Source organism: Peromyscus maniculatus, chromosome 22 (genome assembly GCF_049852395.1).
Source record: "Peromyscus maniculatus bairdii isolate BWxNUB_F1_BW_parent chromosome 22, HU_Pman_BW_mat_3.1, whole genome shotgun sequence".
Lineage (NCBI taxonomy): Eukaryota > Metazoa > Chordata > Mammalia > Rodentia > Cricetidae > Peromyscus > Peromyscus maniculatus.
Genome location: NC_134873.1, coordinates 42,595,146 through 42,617,369, shown reverse-complemented (window position 1 = coordinate 42,617,369; position 22,224 = coordinate 42,595,146). Strand labels below are relative to the sequence as shown.

The 22,224-nt window shown below is 43.6% G+C and overlaps 1 protein-coding gene across 2 annotated transcripts; it reads left to right on the top strand.

The window, feature by feature from the left end:
• The first annotated feature begins 312 nt into the window (after positions 1 to 312).
• Positions 313 to 18,902, top strand: Dpy30 (dpy-30 histone methyltransferase complex regulatory subunit). 2 transcript variants are annotated; one of them, XM_042266923.2, is made up of 5 exons: positions 313 to 487; positions 3,937 to 4,009; positions 4,109 to 4,156; positions 11,248 to 11,390; positions 18,569 to 18,902. In XM_042266923.2, exons 2-5 carry the CDS (start codon positions 3,974 to 3,976, stop codon positions 18,639 to 18,641), a joined length of 300 nt encoding a protein of 99 aa, XP_042122857.1. In that variant the 5' UTR covers positions 313 to 487; positions 3,937 to 3,973; the 3' UTR covers positions 18,642 to 18,902. The 2 variants fall into 2 exon arrangements, with proteins under 2 accessions (XP_042122857.1, XP_006990745.1); XM_006990683.4 differs by lacking the exon at positions 313 to 487 and adding an exon at positions 3,559 to 3,714.
• The last annotated feature ends 3,322 nt before the right edge of the window (positions 18,903 to 22,224 follow it).

The following is a 22,224-nucleotide window of genomic DNA, read 5'->3' as shown; positions in this document are numbered from 1 at the left end:
AGTTTCAGAGGTTCAGTCCATTATCATCAGCAGGATGGGGAGCATGGCAGCATGCAGGCAGATGTGGTGCTGGAGCTTAGAGTCCTACAGCTTGACTTAGAGGCAACAGGAAGTCAACTGCCTGTCCCTGAGTGAAGGGGGGGAAAAAGACTTCAAAGCCCGCTTCCACAGTGACACTCTTCCTCTAACAAGACCACATTTTCTAATAGTGTCACTCCCTTTGGGGGGCATTTTCTTTCATACCACCACAACATAGTCGGCTTTCTTTATTATTCGAATTCCATGATTCTGGTTCTAGAACCTCCAACCGTAGAGAGAATTACTTTTGTGGAAGTGTATGTTTTCTCTAGGAATTCATTCCCTTTCTAACAATATCCTACTAAATATAAGAATCAAACAAACACAGAGATAATGATAGGGGCTTTACCTTTGAAGAACTCAAAATTTAACTGTGTTTAACCATCAAGAAAATAGAAGACAAAATGGAGTAAGTGCTGCTATAGGATTTGTTCTGGGGAGATGAGGGGGTACTTCTGAACAAAACATGGAGCCTCCAATCCAAATAAGAATTAATGGTCTGGGCTGCGTAAACGGCTCAGAGGGTAAAGTGTGTGCTACACAATTATGCCCACGTAACCTCAGGTTTCCAGGAGCTATGTAGAAAGCTTACTGTGGTGGTATGATGCAAGGTGGAGATGGGGGGATCCTAGGGGACTGGTTGGCTAGTCTAGCCAATCGGTAAATTCCAGACTCAGTAAAAGATCTTGTGTCAAAAAATAAGGTGGTGGAGGGGCTGGAGATGGCTCAGTGATTAATAGCACTTGCGGTATGCTCACAGAGAAGCAGAGGTTAGGCATCTCCCTAACAAGCCGAGCATCCAGAAATGCCTGTTAAGTCCAGCTCTGAAGGAGCTAATGTCCTCTTCTGGCCTCCAAATGATTGAAGGTATACACACACACACACACACACACACACACACACACACACACACACACAAGCACTTCATATTCTTCTTTGTTTGCTCATCTTTCACTCTAGCCTATCTAGCCTAGATTGACCTTGAAATCATGGCAGTTTTCCTCCCAAGTGCTGAGATTACAAGATTACAGGCATCATCATCCCAGGAGTTATTTAAACTCACAGAGGTCCACCTATCTCTGCCTCCTGAGTGCTGGGATTAAAGGCCTTGCATGTACCACCATGCCTGGCTATTTATTCTTTAATGTTTATGTTGTGTATTTATTTTCATCACTAGTACTGATGTATAAATATCAAATTCCACTACGGGGCAAGTCAACCAGCACATATTATGCACCGATGATGTATCAGGTTCTACACAAAAAAGTATACAAAGGTATAAAAGGATTCAGGAACATAACTCATTTGGAAAGAGCTTTCTGTGTAAGAATGAATCCCTGAATATGTTCCCTGCACCCATGTAACAAGAGCTGGGCATGGTGCTGAACGTTTGTAATCACAGTGCTGGGGAGGAAGAGAACCAGGGGATCCATGGAGCTCAGCAGTTAGGCCACCTAGCCTACTTGGTGAGTCCCAACCAAACCCAGCAAGAGACTTCATTTCAAAAAATAAGGTGGAGTCTGTGTGGCGATGGCTGTCCTGGAACTCACTCTGTATACCAGGCTAGCCTTGAACTCAGAGATCTGTCTGCCTATGCCTGCCTCTCAGAGTGCTGGGATTAAAGGCATGTGCCACCACCACAACTAGCAACTAGGCTTTAATCCCGGTACTCAGGAGGTTAAAGCAAGCTGTTTGTTGTTGGTTCAAGGCCAGCCTGGGAAATATAATGAGTTCCGAGATTGCCTAGGTTATAGAAGGAGACCCTGTCTCAAACAAACAAACAAACAAATCTCAAAACAGAAAATTTTAATCAGTAGCACTCAGGTTCTAGAATTTTATTTGAATGCAGGATAGTATGATAATGCACATAATAGTTTCCTTACTAATTGATAATATTTTTATTTTTCCCTCCTGCAAAACATTTAATCTCTGCATCAATCTGACATGCAAAATCTTCCAAGTGCTGTATGGTAGGTAGCTTTCACTAATCACAATATTATCAAGTATATAGTATAAAATTTTTAAAAAACTGTACCCATAATTCTAGTGCTTAAATGAATTTTATTTACTTGAGATCTACATCCAGGTAGCTTTTAGAGTCATAAGGCGATGTGGTATGATTTCAAATTTTATTTATTTATATGTGAATGACAGGGTCTCATATGGACCAGTCTGGCTTAGAACTTCTAGGTACCTAAGCATGACCTTGAACTTCTGATCTTACTGCCTCAGTCTGGTCTCTAGCACCGACTAGTCCTGTTTATGTGGTGGTGGTGATTAAAACAGGGATTTTCGAGTGCTAGGCAGGCACACTATCAACAGAACTACCACCCCACCTAATTTTTTTTTTTTTTTTTTTTTTTTTTTGGTTTTTCGAGACAGGGTTTCTCTGTGTAGCTTTGCGCCTTTTCCTGGAGCTCACTTGGTAGCCCAGGCTGGCCTCGAACTCACAGAGATCCGCCTGGCTCTGCCTCCCGAGTGCTGGGATTAAAGGCGTGCGCCACCAACACCCGGCTTGTTTTGTTTTTTGTTTTTTGTTTTTTGAGACAGAGTTTCTCAGTGTAGCTTTGGAGCCTGTCCGAGATCTCACTCTGTAGCCCAGGCTGGCCTCATACTCTGAGATCCGCCTGGCTCTGCCTCCCGAGTGCTGGGATTAAAGGTGTGTGCCACCACCGCCCGGCTACCCCACCTGATTTTAATGATTTACTTTCCATAATATGGATGTGCCATGATTAATCTCCAGATATTGAATAGGAAGTTTCTAATTAAAATATAGAGTCTAGCAAGACAGCTCAGCAGATCAACTTGCTTGCTGCCAAAACTAAGGACGTTAATTCAATCCCTGGATCCAACATGGCAGAAGATACATCCTCGAAGTTATTCTTCCACAAGCACAGACACACACACACACACACACACACACACACACACACATTGTGCACACTCACTTAAAAAATAATGAAAAAAGGAACAACAAAAGAAATTAGTTCTTTAAAAATGGGATATATGTGTATATATATACATATATATATATACACACACAAACATATATGTATATATATATATATATATATATATATATATATATATATATATATATATAGTATTTTATATGTCTGCGTGTTTTGAGCATGCTATGTGGAGCACATGAGTGCCTCGTGCCAGCGTAGGTCACAAGAGCGTCAGATCCCTGGAACTGGAGTTAGGGATGTTGGTGAGCCGCCACGTGGGTGCTGGGAACCAAACCTAACTCCTCTGCAAAACTGCAGCAAGTCATTAAGCGCCGGGCGACGGGGTCTCTCCAGCCCCTCTTTGGCTTTGATGAAACGCCTGGGCCTATGGTTTCCTACTAAGAATCACTGAGCAAGTGGATGGTCTCGGTTCCTCGGGGACAGACACTTCCAGGCGGCGCCGAGGACCGCTTACAGCACTGTTTGCAGCAGGGAGGGGCCGGCAGGTGCCCAGGCAGAGGCGCAGGCCCTCCCTCTTAGGCGGGCTCGGGCACCCCTGCCAGCGGTTCCGCCTCTGCGCAGGCGCGGCAGCAGCGCGACGTCCCTCACTTTACGGCCGAAGCGGTTCGCGCTGGGAGTCGGTGGCGCCGTGCAGGGCACTTAGGAACCGACAGCCTTGGCGCGGGTAATCAGCTCCCCGTCCTCCTCCTCCCACGGCTCGATCCCTGGGACGACCTCCGAGCTTCGCGATGCGACGCGGACGGCCAGTCCGTGGACCGTCCCAGCCCGCGCGTCTGCTGCCCGCGGGGGTGAGGGGCGGGGTCCCGGGCTGGGCTGCACCGCATCCTGGCGTCTTCCACTTGAAATCTCCCGGGTAACTAACTCGCGGCTCTTCTTGTTTTGCAAGACTGGTATCCGGTTGACTGCGGTTTGCAGGGTCCGCCATGGAGTCGGAGCAGATGCTGGAGGGGCAGACGCAGGTACCGGGAGGCCCTTGGATTTCGAGCGGCGGTGTGCAGGGAGGCGGTGCGCGGAACGGGCGGATGTCTCTCTCTGTGACTGTATTTTTTGTTTTCTAGGTTGCAGAAAACCCTCACTCCGAGTACGGTCTCACAGACAACGTTGAGGTAACTCGCCCGGTTCCTCTGCCGCATCTATGGCTGTCTTGAGAGCTGGAGAAAACTTAGGATCCGTTTACTAGGCTACTCTGCACGAGGGAACACTTTGCTGCCGTGATCTCCCGTAGTATCAGATTATAGGCGGTTTCTTTTACTCGCATGCTAATACTTGTCTAAAAATAAAAGTACTTTGTAAATGAATGACTAAATCCCGGAACCAGATCTGGGTAGGTTTGGTTAGGAAAATAGAGGCTTCCTGGAGGAAATTTGTGTGTGAATAGGAGACTCGAAGGATTAAGTTTGGATTAAAAAGAGGGGCAGGAGCGTTTCCAAGTAGTTGTTGTAGAAACAGGTGTTATTTATTCAACGCTTTGCTGTTTGTGTGATACACACTCGACCAGTTTGAATATATCTTCAGCCCCAGAATGCTTAAAGTTCAGTAACCTGTTCAAGGTCACTAGCAAGTAAGCTTAGAGCTGTTTTCTTTTTGATTTAATGTATTTTTGTGCGTGTGCTTGCGTGCGTGTGTATGTGTGTGTGTGTATGTATGTGCGTGCACATGTGTGAAAGTCAGCGGGCAGCCTTACAGAGTCTTTTTCCTTCCATCCTTAGGTGGGTTCTGGAGATGGAACTCAGGTTATTATGCTTGGGTGTAGCAGGCACCCTTACCCACCCCATCCATCTTATCTGACCTAGAGTTTGTATTTCACTGTTGGCAGGTTGACTTTTTTTCCTGCAAAAGGATTGCATTGTATTTGTGTGAGCTCTCTCTTTCTTTCAGTGTATATGTATATATGTTTCTTTTCTTTCTTTGTTTATTTTTCTTTTTCCTTTTTTTTTTTTTTTTTTAAATTTTTTTTTTTTTTTTGGTTTTTTCGAGACAGGGTTTCTCTGTGTAGCTTTGCGCCTTTCCTGGAGCTCACTTGGTAGCCCAGGCTGGCCTCGAACTCACAAAGATCCGCCTGGCTCTGCCTCCCGAGTGCTGGGATTAAAGGCGTGCGCCACCACGCCCGGCTTTTTTTTTAAATTTTTGAGGTAGGTTTTTCACTGTGTAGCTCTGACCGTCCTGGAACGCACTATGTATGTAGATCAGGCTGGTCTTGGATTCACAGAGATCCACCTACATCTGTATACTGAGTGGTGGGGTTAAAGGCATGTGTCACCATTCCCAGCTTATGTATTTCTTTTTATTTTTTTTTTTTTTTGAGACAGGGTTTCTCTGTGTAGTTTTGTGCCTTTCCTGGATCTCGCTCTGTAGACCAGGCTGGCCTCGAACTCACAGAGATCCACCTGGCTCTGCCTCCCGAGTGCTGGGATTAAAGGCGTGCGCCACCACCGCCCGGCGTATTTCATTTTTAATACTTTATTTTATATATATGGGTGTTTTGCCTGAGTATATGTTTGTTCATAAGAAGATGGTGGCAGATCTCCTAGAACTTGAGTTACAGACAGTTGTGAGCTACAATATGTGTGTTGGGAATTGAACCAGGGTCTTCTGTAAGAGTGACTGGTCCTGTCTGTCTGTCTGTCTGTCTGCCTGTCTCTGTTTTTCTGAGACAGTTTTTCTGTATTGCCCTGGCTGTCCTGGAACTCGTTTTGGAGACCAGGCTGATCTCAAAACTCACAGAGATCCACCTGCCTCTGCCTCTCTTTCTGCTTCATGTTCCACAGTGTTCCCTCAGCCTTAGTAGGGAGTTAGATAGGAATTTTTTTTTTTTTTTTTTTTTTTTTTAGGGCTGACTACTAACACTTGGACCAGTTCTGAGTCTTCATTTCTTGCTGCCCACTGCAGAAAGGGGCTTCTCTGGCCAAGACTGAGAGCTGCACTAATCTATGGGTAGAAACAGACGAGATATTTACAGTTTAACAATATGACTTTTTAGAGAAACAACAGTAGTAGGTGACTCCCAAGGCCTGTGGCCTCCAGAGCTATAGGCTTTTGACCAGGTTTATGTACCTGGCAGGCATGTGGAGCAGGCCACACATCCAGTCAGCAAGCAGTAGGTTACCCCTGTATACCATCATGCCACTAAAACATTACTGGCTACATCTTGCCTGGCAGGTTGGTATTGTGGTGTTTAGGGCTCACTGATGGGATAATACTGATTTATTTTTACTGGCTTTGCCTGGTCTATTTTTTTAATGTGTGTGTGTGTGTGTATATACATATATCTATATATCTATATCTGTATATCTATATATCTTGTTTGTTTTGGGGATTTTTGAGACAGGGTCTGTATGTTGCCTTGTATCTCCTATAACTCATTGTGTAGACCAGGCTGGCCTTGAACTGAGGTGAGGTTTACTTGCCTCTGTCTCCTGAGTCCTAGGATTAAAGGTGTATGCCACCATGCCTGACAATACATAATTGTGTCTTGATCTGTTTTTGTGGGTTGATTTTGTTATTGATGTTTTGTTTCTTTTTCTACCTAGTAATTTCTTTCTTAAAACATTACTATTTTCTAAAGATTTATTTTTATTTATTTATGTGTGTGTATGTGAATGCCATATGTGTGCTGGTATCCCTGAGGCCAGAAGACTGTCAAATCACTGGAGTTGCAGGTAGTTATGGACTTTCTGTTGGGAGTGTTGGGAAAGGAGCTTAGGTCCTCTTCAAGAGCAGGAAGTACACTTTGTTTTTCCCCCAAGATTTTTCATGCTGAGTGTGGTGGCACACACCTTTAGAAATCCCAGCTCTGAGCTGGAAATGGGAGCCACATGCCTTTAATCTCAGCACTCTGGAGGCAGAGGCAGGAGGATTTCTCAGCCTGATCTACACAGTGTGTTCCAGGACAAGCAGGGCTGTTACACAGAGAAATTCCAGTTCTAGGGAGGTAGAAGTCTCTCTGTCTCTGTCTCTCTCTCTCTGTCTCTCTGTCTCACACACACTCTCTCTCACACACACACACACACACACACACACACACAGCATGACCAAAAGTAACTTGGAGAGGGAAGAGTTTATTTCACCTTACAACTTCTGGTCAGCTCATCATCTAGGGAATTCAGGGTAGGAACTGATGCAGAGGCCATGGGGGTGGGGGTGGAGGTGTGCTGCTTATACTGGCTTGCTCAGTCCACTTATAGCACCTAGGACCAGCAACCCAGGGGTGGCATCATCCCTGATGGGCTGGGTCCTCTTATATCAATCACTAATTAAAAAAAAAAAAATGCCTTAAAGTCTTGCCCATGAGCCAGTCTGGTGGGGGAATTTTCTCAAATGATATTCTCCTAGCCTGTGTCAAGTTGACATGAAAGCTAGCCAGCACAGTGTATGAGTGTTTTGCTTGCATGTGTGTATGTGTATTACAGTCATGTTTGATGCCTTTTGAGAAGAAGCAGATCCTCTGAAACTGGTTGTGAGCCATGGTGTAGGGATTGGTAACCAAACCTTGGTCCTCTGTAAGAGCAGTTAGTGTTTTTTTTTTTGTTTTGTTTTGTTTTTTTTCTCGAGACAGGGTTTCTCTGTGTAGCTTTGCGCCTTTCCTGGATCTCGTTCTGTAGACCAGGCTGGCCTCGAACTCACAGAGATCTTCCTGCCTCTGCCTCCCAAGTGCTGGGATTAAAGGCGTGTGCCACCACCACCCAGCTGCAGTCAGTGTTCTTAACCAACCACTGAGCCATAGCTCTCAAGCCCCCATTATTATTATTGTTGGTATGTGTTTGAGTTGATTCTTTCTACCTAGTCATTTTTCTTTTCCTTTTCTTTTTCTTTTCTTTTCTTTTTTTTTTTTGGAGAGAGAGGGTCTCACTATATATGTAGCCTGGCTTGACTGCCCTTCAATTTGCTGTGCAGACCAGACTGACCTGGAGTTCACTGAGATCCTCTGCCTCTGCTTCCTGAGTGCTGGGAGAAAAGGCGTGTGCCACCATGTCTATCCTCACAGCCTAGTGATGTCTTTTTTTCAAGACAGGGTTTCTCTGTGTAGCCCTGGTTGTCCTGGAACTTACTCTGTAGACCAGGCTGGCCTTGAACTCAGAGTTCCACCTGCCTCTGCCTCCCCAGTGCTGGAATCCTAGGCGTGTGCCACTACTATGGAATAAAAACAAAGTTTTTAACCGTAAACCTTCCCTGAGTTCTCTCTCTCCCCCTTTTGCTGTTACTGTAGTACACGGTGATCTTTCCGGTTTTTTTTTTTTTTTTTATGTGTGTGTGTGTTTGGAGATATGTGTGTACGTCTTTAGGTTAATCCGTGATAATTGGTTGTTATTTTTCCTGTTGTGATAAATATCCTGACAAATGCAACTTAAGGACAAGAGGGTTTATGTCGGTTCATAATCATGGGGTACAGTCCATCAAGTAGGGGATTCAGAGTGGGGGAGCTTGAAGCAGCTGGTCATCTGTGCCCACAGTCAGCACAAGGAATGCTCCCCGCCCCCCCCCAGCTGGGTTCCATCTTTTTATGTGGTCCAGGACAGAAGCTTTGTGAAGGTTGCTGCCCTGCCTTCCATTATGGTGGGGTTGCCTTCCCTCAATTAGCCTAAGAAAGGATAATCTCCCAGAGGCAGGCCTAGAGGCTAACCTAATCTAGATAATCCTTCACAGGTGTGCTTGGAGCCTTATTTCCTACTTGCTTCTAGATTGTGTCAAGTTGATAACCAGCATTAACTGGTACATTGACTTAACTAAAATTAAGCATAGCGATTGGCACATGGTAAGTGTCCAGCAAGTGCTCGAGTGAAATTAGTTAAGGAGGGTATTATAGGAACTGTTTCTTTTGGTAATGATTTAGTTAAAAAAAAATTTTAATTGTATGTATGTGTATGTGCCTGTAGAGGCTTCAGGCCCTCCAGGGGCTGGAATTCTAGGCATTTGTGAGCCACCTGGTGTGGGGTGCTGGGGTTCAATTCTAGACCTCTAGAAGAGGAGTACTCACCTTTTGTATGTCTAGACAGGCCTCCTCTGTATAACAGTCCTGCCTGTCCTGGAACTCACTCTGTAGACCAGGCTGGCCTCAAACTCACAGAGATCCGCCTGCCTCTGGAAATGCTGGGATTAAAGGTGGACACCACTGCTGCCCAGCAGGAGTACTCACTCTTAATCACCAAGTCCTTTCTCCAGCCCTCTTAAATTGTATTTTAAAATTTTAATTTGGGGTTGGGGATTCGGCTCAGTGGTACAGCACTTGCCTAGCAAGCGCAAGGCCCTGGGTTTGGTCCTCAGCTCTGAAAAAAATTTTTTTTTTTTTAATATTTTTGAGATAGTCTCTATGTATCCCTGGCTACCCTGGAATTCATAGAGATCTTCTTGCCTCTGTCTCCTGAGTGCTGAGATTAAAGGCATGGGCTACCACCACCCAGCAACAAATTCTTACTATTATTTTTTAACAATTTATTTTTATTTCATGTGCACTCATGTTTTGCCTGCATGTGTATATGTATAAAAGTGTCAGATCACCTGAAACTGACTGCCTATGGGTGCTGGGAATTGAACCTGGTTCCTCTGGAAGAGCCACCCAGTGCTCTTAATTGCTGAGCCATCTCTCCAGTCCAACAAATTCTTTTTTTTTTTTTTTTTTTTTTTGGTTTTTTCGAGACAGGGTTTCTCTGTGTAGCTTTGCACCTTTCCTGGAACTCACTTGGTAGCCCAGGCTGGCCTCGAACTCACAGAGATCCGCCTGGCTCTGCCTCCCGAGTGCTGGGATTAAAGGCGTGCGCCACCACCGCCGGCCCAACAAATTCTTTTTAATCTTAGTAAAGAATACAGTCCTAACTTATCAAAGTATTTGTATAATAAAAAAAGACAGCTCATTTACATGCTATTAAAATGCCTCCAGTAAGAAACAGCAATTATACATAATACATATGTATGTAGATATATATATATTATGTATATTATATACAATATACAATAATATATATATATATATATATATATATATATATATATATATATATATATATATATACCCAGTGGGCCCTTAGCTAGGATGCATGAAGCCCTGGTTTCAGTGCCAGCATTAACTACGTATGGCAATGCGTATCTGTGGTCCCAGCACTTGGAAGAGAGAAGCAGAAGGATCAGAAAATTCAAGATTATTCTCTGCTACATAGTGAGTTCAAACCCAGCCTGAGTTACAAGTAACTATCTCACTCTGAGTTCGAGGCCAGCATGGTCTACAGAGCAAGTTCCAGGACAACTGGGACTACACAGAGAAACCTGTCCCGGAAAACCACAAAGTTAGGGGTTGGGGCTGGAGAGTTGCCAAGTGTTAAGAGCCCTTGTTTTTGCAGAGGACTGGGGTTCTTGGATATCCCGCACCTTCATAGCAGCTCACAACTGTATGTAATTCCAGTTCCAGGGGATCTGATTCCCCCTTCTGGCCTCCTGGGGCATATGATTTATATAAATCCATGTAGGCAAAATACTCATGCCCATGAAATAATAAAATAAATGTAAAAAAAAAAAAAAGGAATTTAGGATGTAGACGAATTTCTAAATGGTTTTCTTAATAGAAAACACGGAGTCAGATATAGGGGTGAAAACCTGAGAGAGAGATCAGAGGAATAGCAACAGCCACATGCTAACCTCACCTCACCAACTCCACAGCTTCCAAAAACGAGATACTTCCTATCCACCCACCCCCTATATGCCTTGCTGTTCTGCCCTCTGATTTGCTCTTTCTATCCAGCTACATCACTTCCTCTTCCTGCCCAGCTCTGTGACTTCCTGACTGTCTGTACAGACTTCCAGACCTTCATGGTTAACTTGTGTTGGAATTTAAGGCATGTGCCTCCACACTCAGCTCTGTTCCCAGTATGGTCTTGAATTCATATAGATCTAGATAGATCCTGCCTCCCAAGTGATAGAATTAAAGGCGTGTGCTACCATTGCATGACTTTTGTGTTTACGTATAATGGCTGGCATTCTCCTCTGATCTCCAGGCAAGCTTTATTTATTGGAGCACGAATAAAATGTCACCACATTAGGGATTGGCTTGCATTTCTTTCGGGGGAGAGGTTTGCTGTCTGGTATCATTCTAGTCACGATTTGCTTTCCTCTTAGTGTTCTTTTCCCATTAGTTTTTGTTTTGCTCTCAAAATAATCTTGTGCTTTGAGAAATTCATGCTTGTTTTTTTTTTTCTTTTCACATCACTAGAGGATAGTCGAAAATGAGAAGATTAATGCAGAGAAGTCATCAAAACAGAAGGTGGATCTACAGTCTTTGCCAACCCGTGCCTACCTGGATCAGACAGTTGTGCCTATCTTATTACAGGGTCTTGCTGTGCTTGCAAAGGAAAGGTGAGATAATACTGTCTGTGACTGGAGATACTAGGTGGGACTTCCACACCCAAAATACTATTAGTTGAGTATGGTTCTTTGCTGGGTTTGTGGTCAGTGATGTCACGATTGTTATTTTATTGTAGAATTGCATTTGTGTGTGTGTGTGTGTGTGTGTGTGTGTGTGTGTGTGTGTGTGTGTGTGTGTGTGTTTTGTGGTAGACATAAGGAGGTAAACTTTTAGGAGTCCAGTTCTGTCCCTCCACCATGTGGATCTTGGGGATTGAACTCAGGTCATCAGGCGTAGTGTCAAGCACTTTTACTGGCTGGAATCATCTTACTGGCCCCATTGCTGTTAAACTTTCATTTTATTTACTTATTTCTTTGAGATACAGTTTCTCTGTATAGCCCTGACTGTCCTGGAACTCCCTCTGTAAACCAGGCTGGCCTCAAACTCACAGAGATCCACCTGCCTCTGCTTCCCCAAAACTTACTATTTTTTTAAAATTAGTTATTCATTCATTTTATTTGTGTGGGCGTTTTATCTGGGTGTATGTGTGAGCATCATGTGGGCTAGAAGAGGATATTGTATCGAGATTAGAGTTACACAGCTGATTGTGAGCCACCGTGTGGGTGGAACCTGGGATTTCAACTCCTGTATAGTCTGCAGGTAATTTTGTAAAGTTTTTACTTCAGGATAACATGGTTCTAGGTAGTCTACACTGATATATATATCAATCAGAGATCTACCTGCCTCTGCCTCCAGAATATTGTGATTAAAGGCATGTGCCACCACCGCCCAGCTAATTGAAATTATATATTATATATTATAATTGAAATTACAATAATACCGCAGTAAACCTAGGCATTTTACCATTGCTCCTTTTCAGACATGTAGCCTTGGCTGGCTTTGAACTCACTGTGTAGCCCAGGATGATGCAGTGCTTGGATTATGGGATGTATGATACCTATCTGGTTTATGTGGTTCTTGATGAGTCTAGGGCCCCTGAGTATGCCAAACAGTTGCTGCCTGCTGAACTATAACCTTGTTTTTTTTTTTTTTTTTGAGACAGTCTCAAATAACCCAGGCTGACCTTGAACTCTGATCCTTTGGCTTCTAACTCCTAATTGCTAGGATTATGTTAGGTTTCACTCAAATCCATTTTCCATATTGTTGAACACTTAGCTCCATTTTCCTTTGTTACTATAATTTATTTCATACCTTTCTGCTGTGCTTGCTTATTTTTTTAATGACCAGTCATCAAGAATTGATTTTCTAGTTTAATGAAGTTTGACTTTATTTTTACAGTACTTGACATATTGTATTTGCTGTAATTTGTATTTCTGTCCAATATTTTTCCCTTAAATTTTTCTAGTGTCATTTTGTCTCAAGTACAGGATTATTATAAACTTCTGGGCTTCAAACTGAGAACCCTGCTCATGATAGGCAAACATTCTGCTATTAAGTTACGTTCCCAGCTAGCTATAAAGGGCTTTTTTTTTTTTTTGCCAGTACATTTGTTTATTAGCAGTTATTTCTTTCTTCAGGAGCAGTTCTCTTATTTCTACACGTATCTCAATAATCCTTACATAAACTCTTCTTTTGTGTTTTGTTTCATTTATTTTTATTTTTCAATGTGTGTGCATTTTTACCTGCAAGTGTGTCTGTGCACCACGTGGATGCCTGGTGCTCACAGAAGCCGGAAGGTGGCATGGGATCCCTTGCAGCTGGAGTTTCACTGGCTGTTAGGTAACAGTGGATGCTGGTAATTGAACCTGGATCCTCTGAAAGAGCAGCCAGTGTCCTTTACTGCTGAGCCTTCACTCTAGCCCTATCCCACCCCCCCTCCCTGGAGGCTATGGACTCCTCATTTGCATACTGTGTCCTGAGTACTGGTATTACAGATGTGAACTATCATATCCAGCTTCTAATTTCTTTTTTTGTAAACAAATAAGCAAATTTGTTTTGTAAACTAGTCAGTTTCTACTAGGTGTGTGCTATGTTTTAAATCTAGGACAGTAATCTCTGTAGTAAATGGACATAAATTAGTAACATAGATTAGATTTTGTTATATTTAGTTGTATGTGTTTACAAAAGTATGTATGTATGCATATGCATATGCATGTGTGTATGCCAGGGTGTGAGTGTAGAGGTCAGAGGACAACTTTTAGGAGTTGTTTTTCTCTTTTTACATGTGGGTTATGAGGACTGAATTTAAGTTATCAGGCTTGGTGGCAGGGGGTCTTCCCTGATATGCCATCATGCTGGCAGAGATTGATATGTTAGTTTATATAAAAGTTGTATGTCCTGATTGTGGTGGCACACACCTTCAATCTCATCACACAGGCAGAGGCAGGCAGATCTCATCTCGTTGAGTTTCAGGCCAGCCAGGGTTATGTGGTGAGACTTTGTCTTTAAGAAACAAAGATGGGGTTGGGGATTTAGCTCAGTGGTAGAGCACTTGTCTAGCAAGCACAAGGCCCTGGGCTCAGTCCTCAGGAAAAAAAAAAAAGAAACAAAGATGGGCTGGAGATGACTTAGGACTTGCTGCTCTTGTAGAGGACCTGTGTTTGTTAACATCTACATGGAGGCTCACAGCCATCTGGCACTCTGGCTCCAGGGCATCTGATGCACGCACTCTTCTGGCCTCTGTGGACATAAGGATACATATAGGCAAAATAGACATACATGCTTAAAAGGAAATACACACACACACACACACACACACACACACACACACACACACTGGACATTGAAGCATGTGCTTGGAATATACATGGCTGTTACTGACTAAATGAATGTAATAAATACTTGTTTTTTGTTTTGCTTGGTTATTTATGTTTATAAAATAAGATTTATGTATGACTGAAAATACCATGTCTCTGCTGTTGATGACTGAAATGTGGTTGGGCTGGAGTAAGGGCTTAGTGGTAGGGTGCTGCCCTAGTGTGCCTGAGGTCCCAGGTTCAATCCCCAGCACTACCCCAAAAGGGACTCTTATATTTTCATGTTCCCGAAAGAAGGCTGGTATGTTAGAAATTCTATTTAATTTAAAATTTAAATCACTATTATTGTTTTATTGGGACAGGGTCTCCTGTAGCCTAAATTGGTTTCAAACTTCCTTTGTAGCTAGCTAGGATGACCTTGAGCTTCTGAATTGTTAAGTGCTAGAAGAAAAAACTAGGACAATCTGAACTAATAATATGTTTGTAAATAGAATTAATAAGCAAAGAGTATTTTTTTAAAGCCTAATGCCATTTATTGAAGGAGGGAGGAGGTCTTAAATATAGGCTTACAGCACAATGGGAGAACCCCGGAGGGCAGAAGTTTGCTACTGAGATGTTTTACAATCTTGCATCTAAGCTGTTAATGCCCATTATGCAGGATACACAGACAAGGAACTTCCCTTAAGCATTCAGGAGGGTGGAACCCAGCAGGAAATTAGCATAGGGAGGATATCAAGGTCAAGGTCAGCAAGCAGGGCAACAGTTACCCAAAACAGGGGGCCAGGGCCCTATAGGTCCCCCTTTTACTAAAAAATGAGCTTCTGACTGAGGTTGCGTGAGACATCAGCAGGTCACCTTAACCCTCATGGAGATGCCTGCCCAGGCCACACAGGTGCTCTGTCTTAGGTTGATGAGCGCCCCCAGGCATTACCTGTCTCTGAATACTCATTATCATACAGGCTCAATCGTGTGTGAGCTGCAGAGTTAACTGCTGCCAAAGATCTCAGTGTCGCTGGGCTTGCAATCTGTGTGTTTGACACAGAAAAGACCAACAGAAGTCCTAACCCAGCCATAGCCAGTAGGCTAAAGGCAACTGAGCCATTCCCTTCCTTAATGAGCCTTACTGCAAATTGGAGTTCTTGTAAGATGGTATCCCAAAAGCAAATGGAACTTGAGTTTATAAATTTATAATTTATTTTTTAAAAAATATTTTAATTTTATAATTAATTTAATTTTACATATCAGCCACACATTCCTCTGTTCTCCCTTCTCCCGCCCATGCAAAGAGTTTTTGTAAAATCAGTCCTTAGGCCGGGCGGTGGTGGTGCCGCCTTTAATCCAAGCACTGGGGAGGCAGAGCCAAGTGAATCTCTGTGAGTTTGAGGCCAGCCTGGGCTACCAAGTGAGTTCCAGGAAAGGCGCAAAGCTACATAGAGAAACCCTGCCTCCAAAAAAAAAAAAATCAGTCCTTAGGTTAACCTAGTTAACCTAATTATTTGGTGAAAGTGATGTTTATAGGCAGCTCAGAAGATTATACTGGTACGGTGTGTTGATGTGAGCAGTTGAGAGGTTGAGGCAAGAGGACTGTGAGTTCCTGGTGGACTGGTTTGTGTAACTGTTATCTTTCTTAAGAAAAGAAAAAGGGTTAGGGCTGAGGTTGTAGCTCAGTGGTAGAGTGCTTGCCCTGGATGCTGTTCAAAGTGCAAAGGGAAATGTTTTAAATTTTTTTTTTTTATTGTTTGAGACAGGGTCTCTCTACAGAGCCCTGGCTGTCCTGGAACTTACAGAGCTTCGCATGTCTCTTCCTTTCTAGTGCAGGCAATAATGGCATGCGGGGTGGTGGTGCACTGGGGAGGCTGAGGCAGGTGGATCTCCTAGTTGGAGGCCAGTCTGGTCTACAGAGTGAGTTCCAGGACAGCCAGGGGCTACCTTGTCTCAAAAAACAAACAAACAAACAAACAGGCAGAACCTGGAGAGATGGCTCAGCAGTTAGCCCTTTCAGAGGTTCTGAGTTCCATTTCCAGCACCCGCCTGGCTTCTCACAACCATCTGTAATGGGATCTGATGCTCTCTTCTGGCGTGCAGGCATATATGCAGTCAGACTATTCATATATATAATATATTACATATATATTATTACACACACACACACACATATATTACATAAATAATTTTTTTTTTTTTTGATAGGCTTTTTCTGTGTAGCTGTCCTAGAACTCACTCTGTAGCTCAGGCTGGCCTCAGACTCGGAAATCCTCCTGCCTCTGCCTTCCCAGTGCTGGGATTAAAGGTGTGTGTCACCACCTGGCTGATATTCTCTGCCCCCCTCTCCTACCCCCCAGGAAAAAAAACAAAGAAAGGCGTGTGCCACCATGCCTACCATGGGGGATTATTTTTTTTAAACATGGTGACTCAGTTGCCTGCCTGCCTTTCTTCTCCTCCCACACCTTGCCTTTTGGGGTAGGGTCTCTCAAGCATGTATCTTTGGCTGGCCTGGAATTGGCTAGGTAGATCAGGCTGGTATGGAACTGGAGAGATCTACCTGCCTCTGGCTCCCAAGTACTGAGATGAGAGGAATATGGCACCGTGTATGGCCTCTCTTCCATCTGTCCGTTTCTCCTGACTTCCCTTCCTCCTGTCCTCTCTACCTTCCCTCGTTCCTTTCCTCTCCTCCCTACCCCCCAACCCCACTGGCCTCTGCTTCTCACACAAGATGGCATTACAAGTGCCGCCTTGTCCGGTTGATGCAGCGCCAGGGTTTGACCCTCGTACCTTGTTCACGCCAGGCCAGTACTCTGCTGCCTCTCCATCCCTTTACTTGGAGTTTTTTGAGAGAGTGTGTCTCTGTGTAGCCCAGGCTGGCCTCAGATTTTCCACATAAAAGGAACTTGAGCTCCAGGCCCCTGTCCTGCAGTGCTGGGTGTTGGGGTCACACACGTGAGCGGCAGCACCCATCTCTGTGGAGACTGGCTCTGCCCATGCTGTCACCCTTGTGTTTCTGTCTCCCAAATCCTGGGATTACTGGTCACAGGGAACCACTCCCCACTCACTGCTGTTCGTGGGAGGGTTTGGGGGGAAGAACTTTGCTGTTTTGTAACCGGTTGGTTTTGAACTTGATAACATAAACCTGGCTGGTTTGGAGCTAGGATTACAGACATGCCAGTATGTTTAGTTTTTCATATGCCTTTTGAAGCAGTAGTATTGAGATATTTATCCAACTTTGAATATTGAGACAGATTTTTCAGCAAGAATAACTTGCATCAGAGTGATAAATAGGGAGTTATACCTTGTAAATTTATCTGGTTTTCTCAGGTGAGAATTGGTTGTTGAAACATCATAAATATTAATTCAAAAACTTTGACAGGCAAGATAGCTTAGTGAGTAAAGAGGCTTGCCACCAAGCCTGACGACCTGAGTTTGATTCCCCAGGACACTGCCACACAAGTGCCACGCCTCTCACAAAATAAATGTAATAAAAGATTTGAAGAAAAATTAAAGCAGGCTGTCTAAATGAATGCTAATGCCTTTTACCAGTCATCTGTGAGTTCATGTGTGCTGATGTTGCTAATGACATGTCCATTTTTTATTTGTTGTTTTTTTTTTTTTCCGAGACAGGGTTTCTCTGTGGAGCTGTGGTACCTGTCCTGGATCTCGTTCTGTAGACCAGGCTGGCCTCGAACTCACAGAGATCCGCCTGGCTCTGCCTCCCGAGTGCTGGGATTAAAGGCGTGTGCCACCTCCGCCCCGGCTGTTTGTTCTTTTGCTGAAGGATAATACTTAAGAAATTATACATTCTGTAGGCATACAGCTTGAATTTGTTTTTGTTTTTAATTTGTTCTCAGTGTGTTGCTCTGATTACCCTGGAACTGGCTATGTAGACTAGGCTAGCCTCTGCCTCCAGCGTGCTGGGAATTAAAGGTGTATGCCGTCACGATGGGCCGGCTTGAAACTAAACACCTTTGCCATACACACTAAGATCATGAAGCTGACCACTGCTCGTTTCCTAGAAGTCTCCCCGAGGCAAGCAGCACTCCATTTCCTCAGCTTGTGCTTTTGGGTTCAGTAGGTAAAGGCATTTGCTGAGCAGAGCAGACCTGGTCACCTGAGTTCAGTGTCCAGAAGCCACGTGAATGCCGCGCTAGGAGAGAACCGGCTCCAGAGTTGTCTTTTGACCTCCGAGTGCGTGAGGCATCTGCTCCTGCCATGCATACATGCAATAATAATAAATAAAGACTGAACAGGACCCCTTGTGTTTTAGAATTGAGTTCATAACTGGTTTTAAGCAATAAAACAGTTTTAAGTGCTTTTAAACTTTAATTTTGGCTCCTTAGCTTGCCTGCCTCATTTACCATATTTATTACAGATAGCCTTTCACTGTGAGATGAAAACGAAACAGATGCATTTTTAAAGGTGTGTTGAAATCAACGTACATACAGAACCTTTCTAACCTTGGTATTTCTTTTGCCTTACAGACCGCCAAATCCCATTGAGTTTCTAGCATCTTATCTTTTAAAAAATAAGGCACAGTTTGAAGATCGAAATTGATTACTTGGGAAGAAAAGAAACATTTGGTTGCTACTGTAGATTTACATGATTACGAGGCAGCTTTAATTGCCATGATTCCCCTCCCCCCTCTGGAACCTTCAGGACCACAGAACTCTCTTCTGGAGTTGCAGAAGAGAACATATCCCCTTGTCTGATTTAATCACCATACTTATTTAATGAGTATCATCTGTGCAATTTTTTCTCAAATTGTCTTTTACTTTGTTTTTGAAAAGACCTTCAAAATAAACTGTTAAAACACCATTACTGTATAGTATTTATGTTTGTTTCCATGAACTAACTAACTGCTTGTAGTTTTGAATGTGATAGCTTTGTAGTAATCAGGAAACGGCTACCACATTTGCAGGATTTGACTTAATGATCTCTGAAATTGACTTCTGCAGAGGAGCTCTTGTTTTCCATTTTGCAGACAAGAAGACAGACTGGAGAGGTTAAAAGCCTGCTTCAGACAAGTGTTGGGAAGTGCTCAGGTGTGCATTCACCCCAGTTCCACCAGTGTTCTCGTAACCAAACAAGTACTCTGTTCCTTCATCTCTGCAAGATAGGGGGCTGAAGAGGTGACATCTTAGAGCATTTGTTGCTCTTTCAGGGGACCCAGATTTGATCCCCAGCACCCATATAATGGCTCACAACTGTAACTCCAGTTCAGGGGATATGACCCTCTCTTCTGACTAGGCACACATAAGTAAGGTGCATATATATATATGTGTGTGTGTGTGTGTGTGTGTGTGTGTGTGTGTGTGTGTGTGTGTGTATTCAGGAAAAACATTTATACAACATTAAAAAGAAATATGTAGTATTTTTGTTTTGCGTGTATTCTATTGTCCCCTATGAAGAAACTGAGATAGCTCACTGGCTCTGAGAAAGTTGTGTGATGAAAGCTAGGGAACAGGATTCACTAGAACAGTTGTTTTCCAATAGTTGTTAAGTCTGCCCCTTCGGTAATGTATAGACAATGAGTGAGGTGGGATTCTGCTGTCATCAGGATGGAGCCAGCGATATTAAGTATCTAAGAAGGTACAGGACAGTCCATGTGCCCATCATTCCCTCTTCGTCACCTAGTTCAAGCCAATAGTATTAAAGTTGAGAAACCCTGTACTGGAAGCATATTAATCTCGTCTTTAGGTTAAAAGCCTATGCGAAGGTAATGTTTTTTTGTTTTGTTTGTTTTTTCGAGACAGGGTTTCTCTGTGTAGCTTTGGAGCCTGTCCTGGACCTCATTTTGTAGACTAGGCTGGACTCGAACTCACAAAGATTGGCTTGGCTCTGCCTACCAAAGAGTGCTGGGATTAAAGGCGTGCACCACCACCGCCCAGCTGGAAGGTAATGTTAATATGATACCTTTTGTAATTCTCCTTAATGGCCATGCACTGTGGTGCATTCTTTTAATCCCAGCACCGGGAGGCAGAGGCAGAGGCAGGTGGATCTTTATGAATTCAAGGCCTACCAGAGCTACATCACCAATTCATTCATTTCTTTTTTTCCTTTTTGAGATAAGGTCTCTACCTAGCTTTGGCTGTCCTGGAACTCACTATGTAGACCTGATTGACCTCAAACTCGGAGAGATCCTTCTGCCTCTGCCCTGAGTCCTGCCATTAAAGAATTTCATTATGACTAATGTAGAAATAATAGTATAGTTTCCATTTATATCTGCAGATCCAGGGTCTGGAGAGTTGACTCAGCAGTTAAGAGCACTCAGAGGATCTGGGTTTGATTCCCAGCAACCACGTAGGATCTGAAGCTTCTGGACTTTGCAGGCACCCAATCCACATGTGCTACAAAGATTAAAAATAAACTTCCTGGGTTGGGGAGATGGCTCAGTCTGTAAATTGCTTGCGGTGGAAGCATGAAGGTCTGAGTTGAGATACTCCACATCATGTAAAATGACAGTGTCTCCTATAATCCTAACGCCGAGGCCGCAGAGGAGGCTCCTAGGAGCTTGCCTGGACTGTCTAGTCTAAGCAAGTAAACTCTAGTTGGAGTGAGAGACCTTGTCTTAAAGGGGAGCCAGCTGGGTGGAGTGACAAATGCCTTTAATCCCAGCATTGGAAGGTAGAGCAGGCAGATCTCAGAAAGAGATGCAGAACATCCTGGTGCAGAAACAGCCAGGGCTAGAAAGACCCTGTCTCAAAACAAAACAAATACAAGCCTCTTTTTTTTTTTTTTTTTTGGACAGGGTTTCTCTGTGTAGCTTTGCGCCTTTCCTGGGACTCACTTGGTAGCCCAGGCTGGCCTCGAACTCACAGAGATCCACCTGCCTCTGCCTCCTGAGTGCTGGGATTAAAGGCATGCGCCACCACCGCCCGGCTCAGTCTTCTAATGATGTACTGTTGCTGTTTCTAGGTTACTACAGCGAAGATCAGAAATACTCTTTTGGAAGCTATCTGCACTAGTGTTGGGTTCTGGGACAGTGTTTCTATTCTGTGCTTCCTATGGACTATTAACTTTCTCATTGCCCTCTACTATAACATTTATAGAATGTCATACCCTAAATCACTAGTGTATATAACTGAAATTGTCGATAACTATGTACTAAAATATAAAAATGAAAATTTTATTTGTAATAAACTTCTGGAGTATGAACTTAGTATTTAAGGGAGGTGGAAGTGAATAGGTTCAACTGACTTTTTTCAAGAGGCTATAAGCTGAGTGTGCTTGTACTTGCAGTACTAGGGAAGTAGAGGCATGTGGGTTCCCAGCAAGTTCAAGGCCAGCCTGGTTCTATGCCTCAGTTCTATGCCAGGCGGGTATATAGGGAGATCTGTATCAAAACAGCAGCTGTGGTGGCACCTGACTTGCCCTTTGTCCCTCCAGAAGCAGAGGCAGGTGGATCTCTGAGGACAACCAGGTTTACACTGGGTGTTCCATCCATGCCAGTCAGGGTTACATAGTGAAACTTGGTCTTAGAAGAGAAAAAGTCTGTTGTAGAATATTATTTTAAGATGTGTTACATTTGTTTGTGCTGTGGAACATTTGTTTAATGATGCAAAGATATGTTGCATTCTTTTAAGTTGCATTTGTTTAACTCTGTGAAGCTGTGTTACTGTGCCTGTCTAAAACACCTGATGTGATGGTCTAATAAAGAGCTGAACGGCCAGTAGTGAGGCAAGAGAGAGGATAGGCGGGGCTGACAGGCAGAGAGAAAGAATAGAAGGAGAAATCTGGGAAGAAGGAAGAAGAAAGAGCAAGAGAGCAAAGAGAAGGGGATGCTAGGGGGCAGCCATCCAGCCAGCCACGGAGTAAGAGTAAAAGTAAGATTACAGAAGAAAAGGAAAAAGCCCAGAGGCAAAAGGTAGATGGGATAATTATAAGAAAAGCTGGTAAGAAACAAGCCAAGCTAAGGTCAGGCATTTATAGTTAAGAATAAGCCTCCGTGTGTGATTTATTTGGGAGCTGGGTGGCAGGCCCCTCAAAAGAGCAAAAACGACCATCAACAAAATTTATACTTGAAAGCATTCTAGAGATCTTTAAAAACATTTAATTACATATTGGTGTGGGGTATGTGCACATAATCATAGGTGTCTGTGGAGGACAGAAGAGGGCATCAGATTACCCTGGAGCAGTC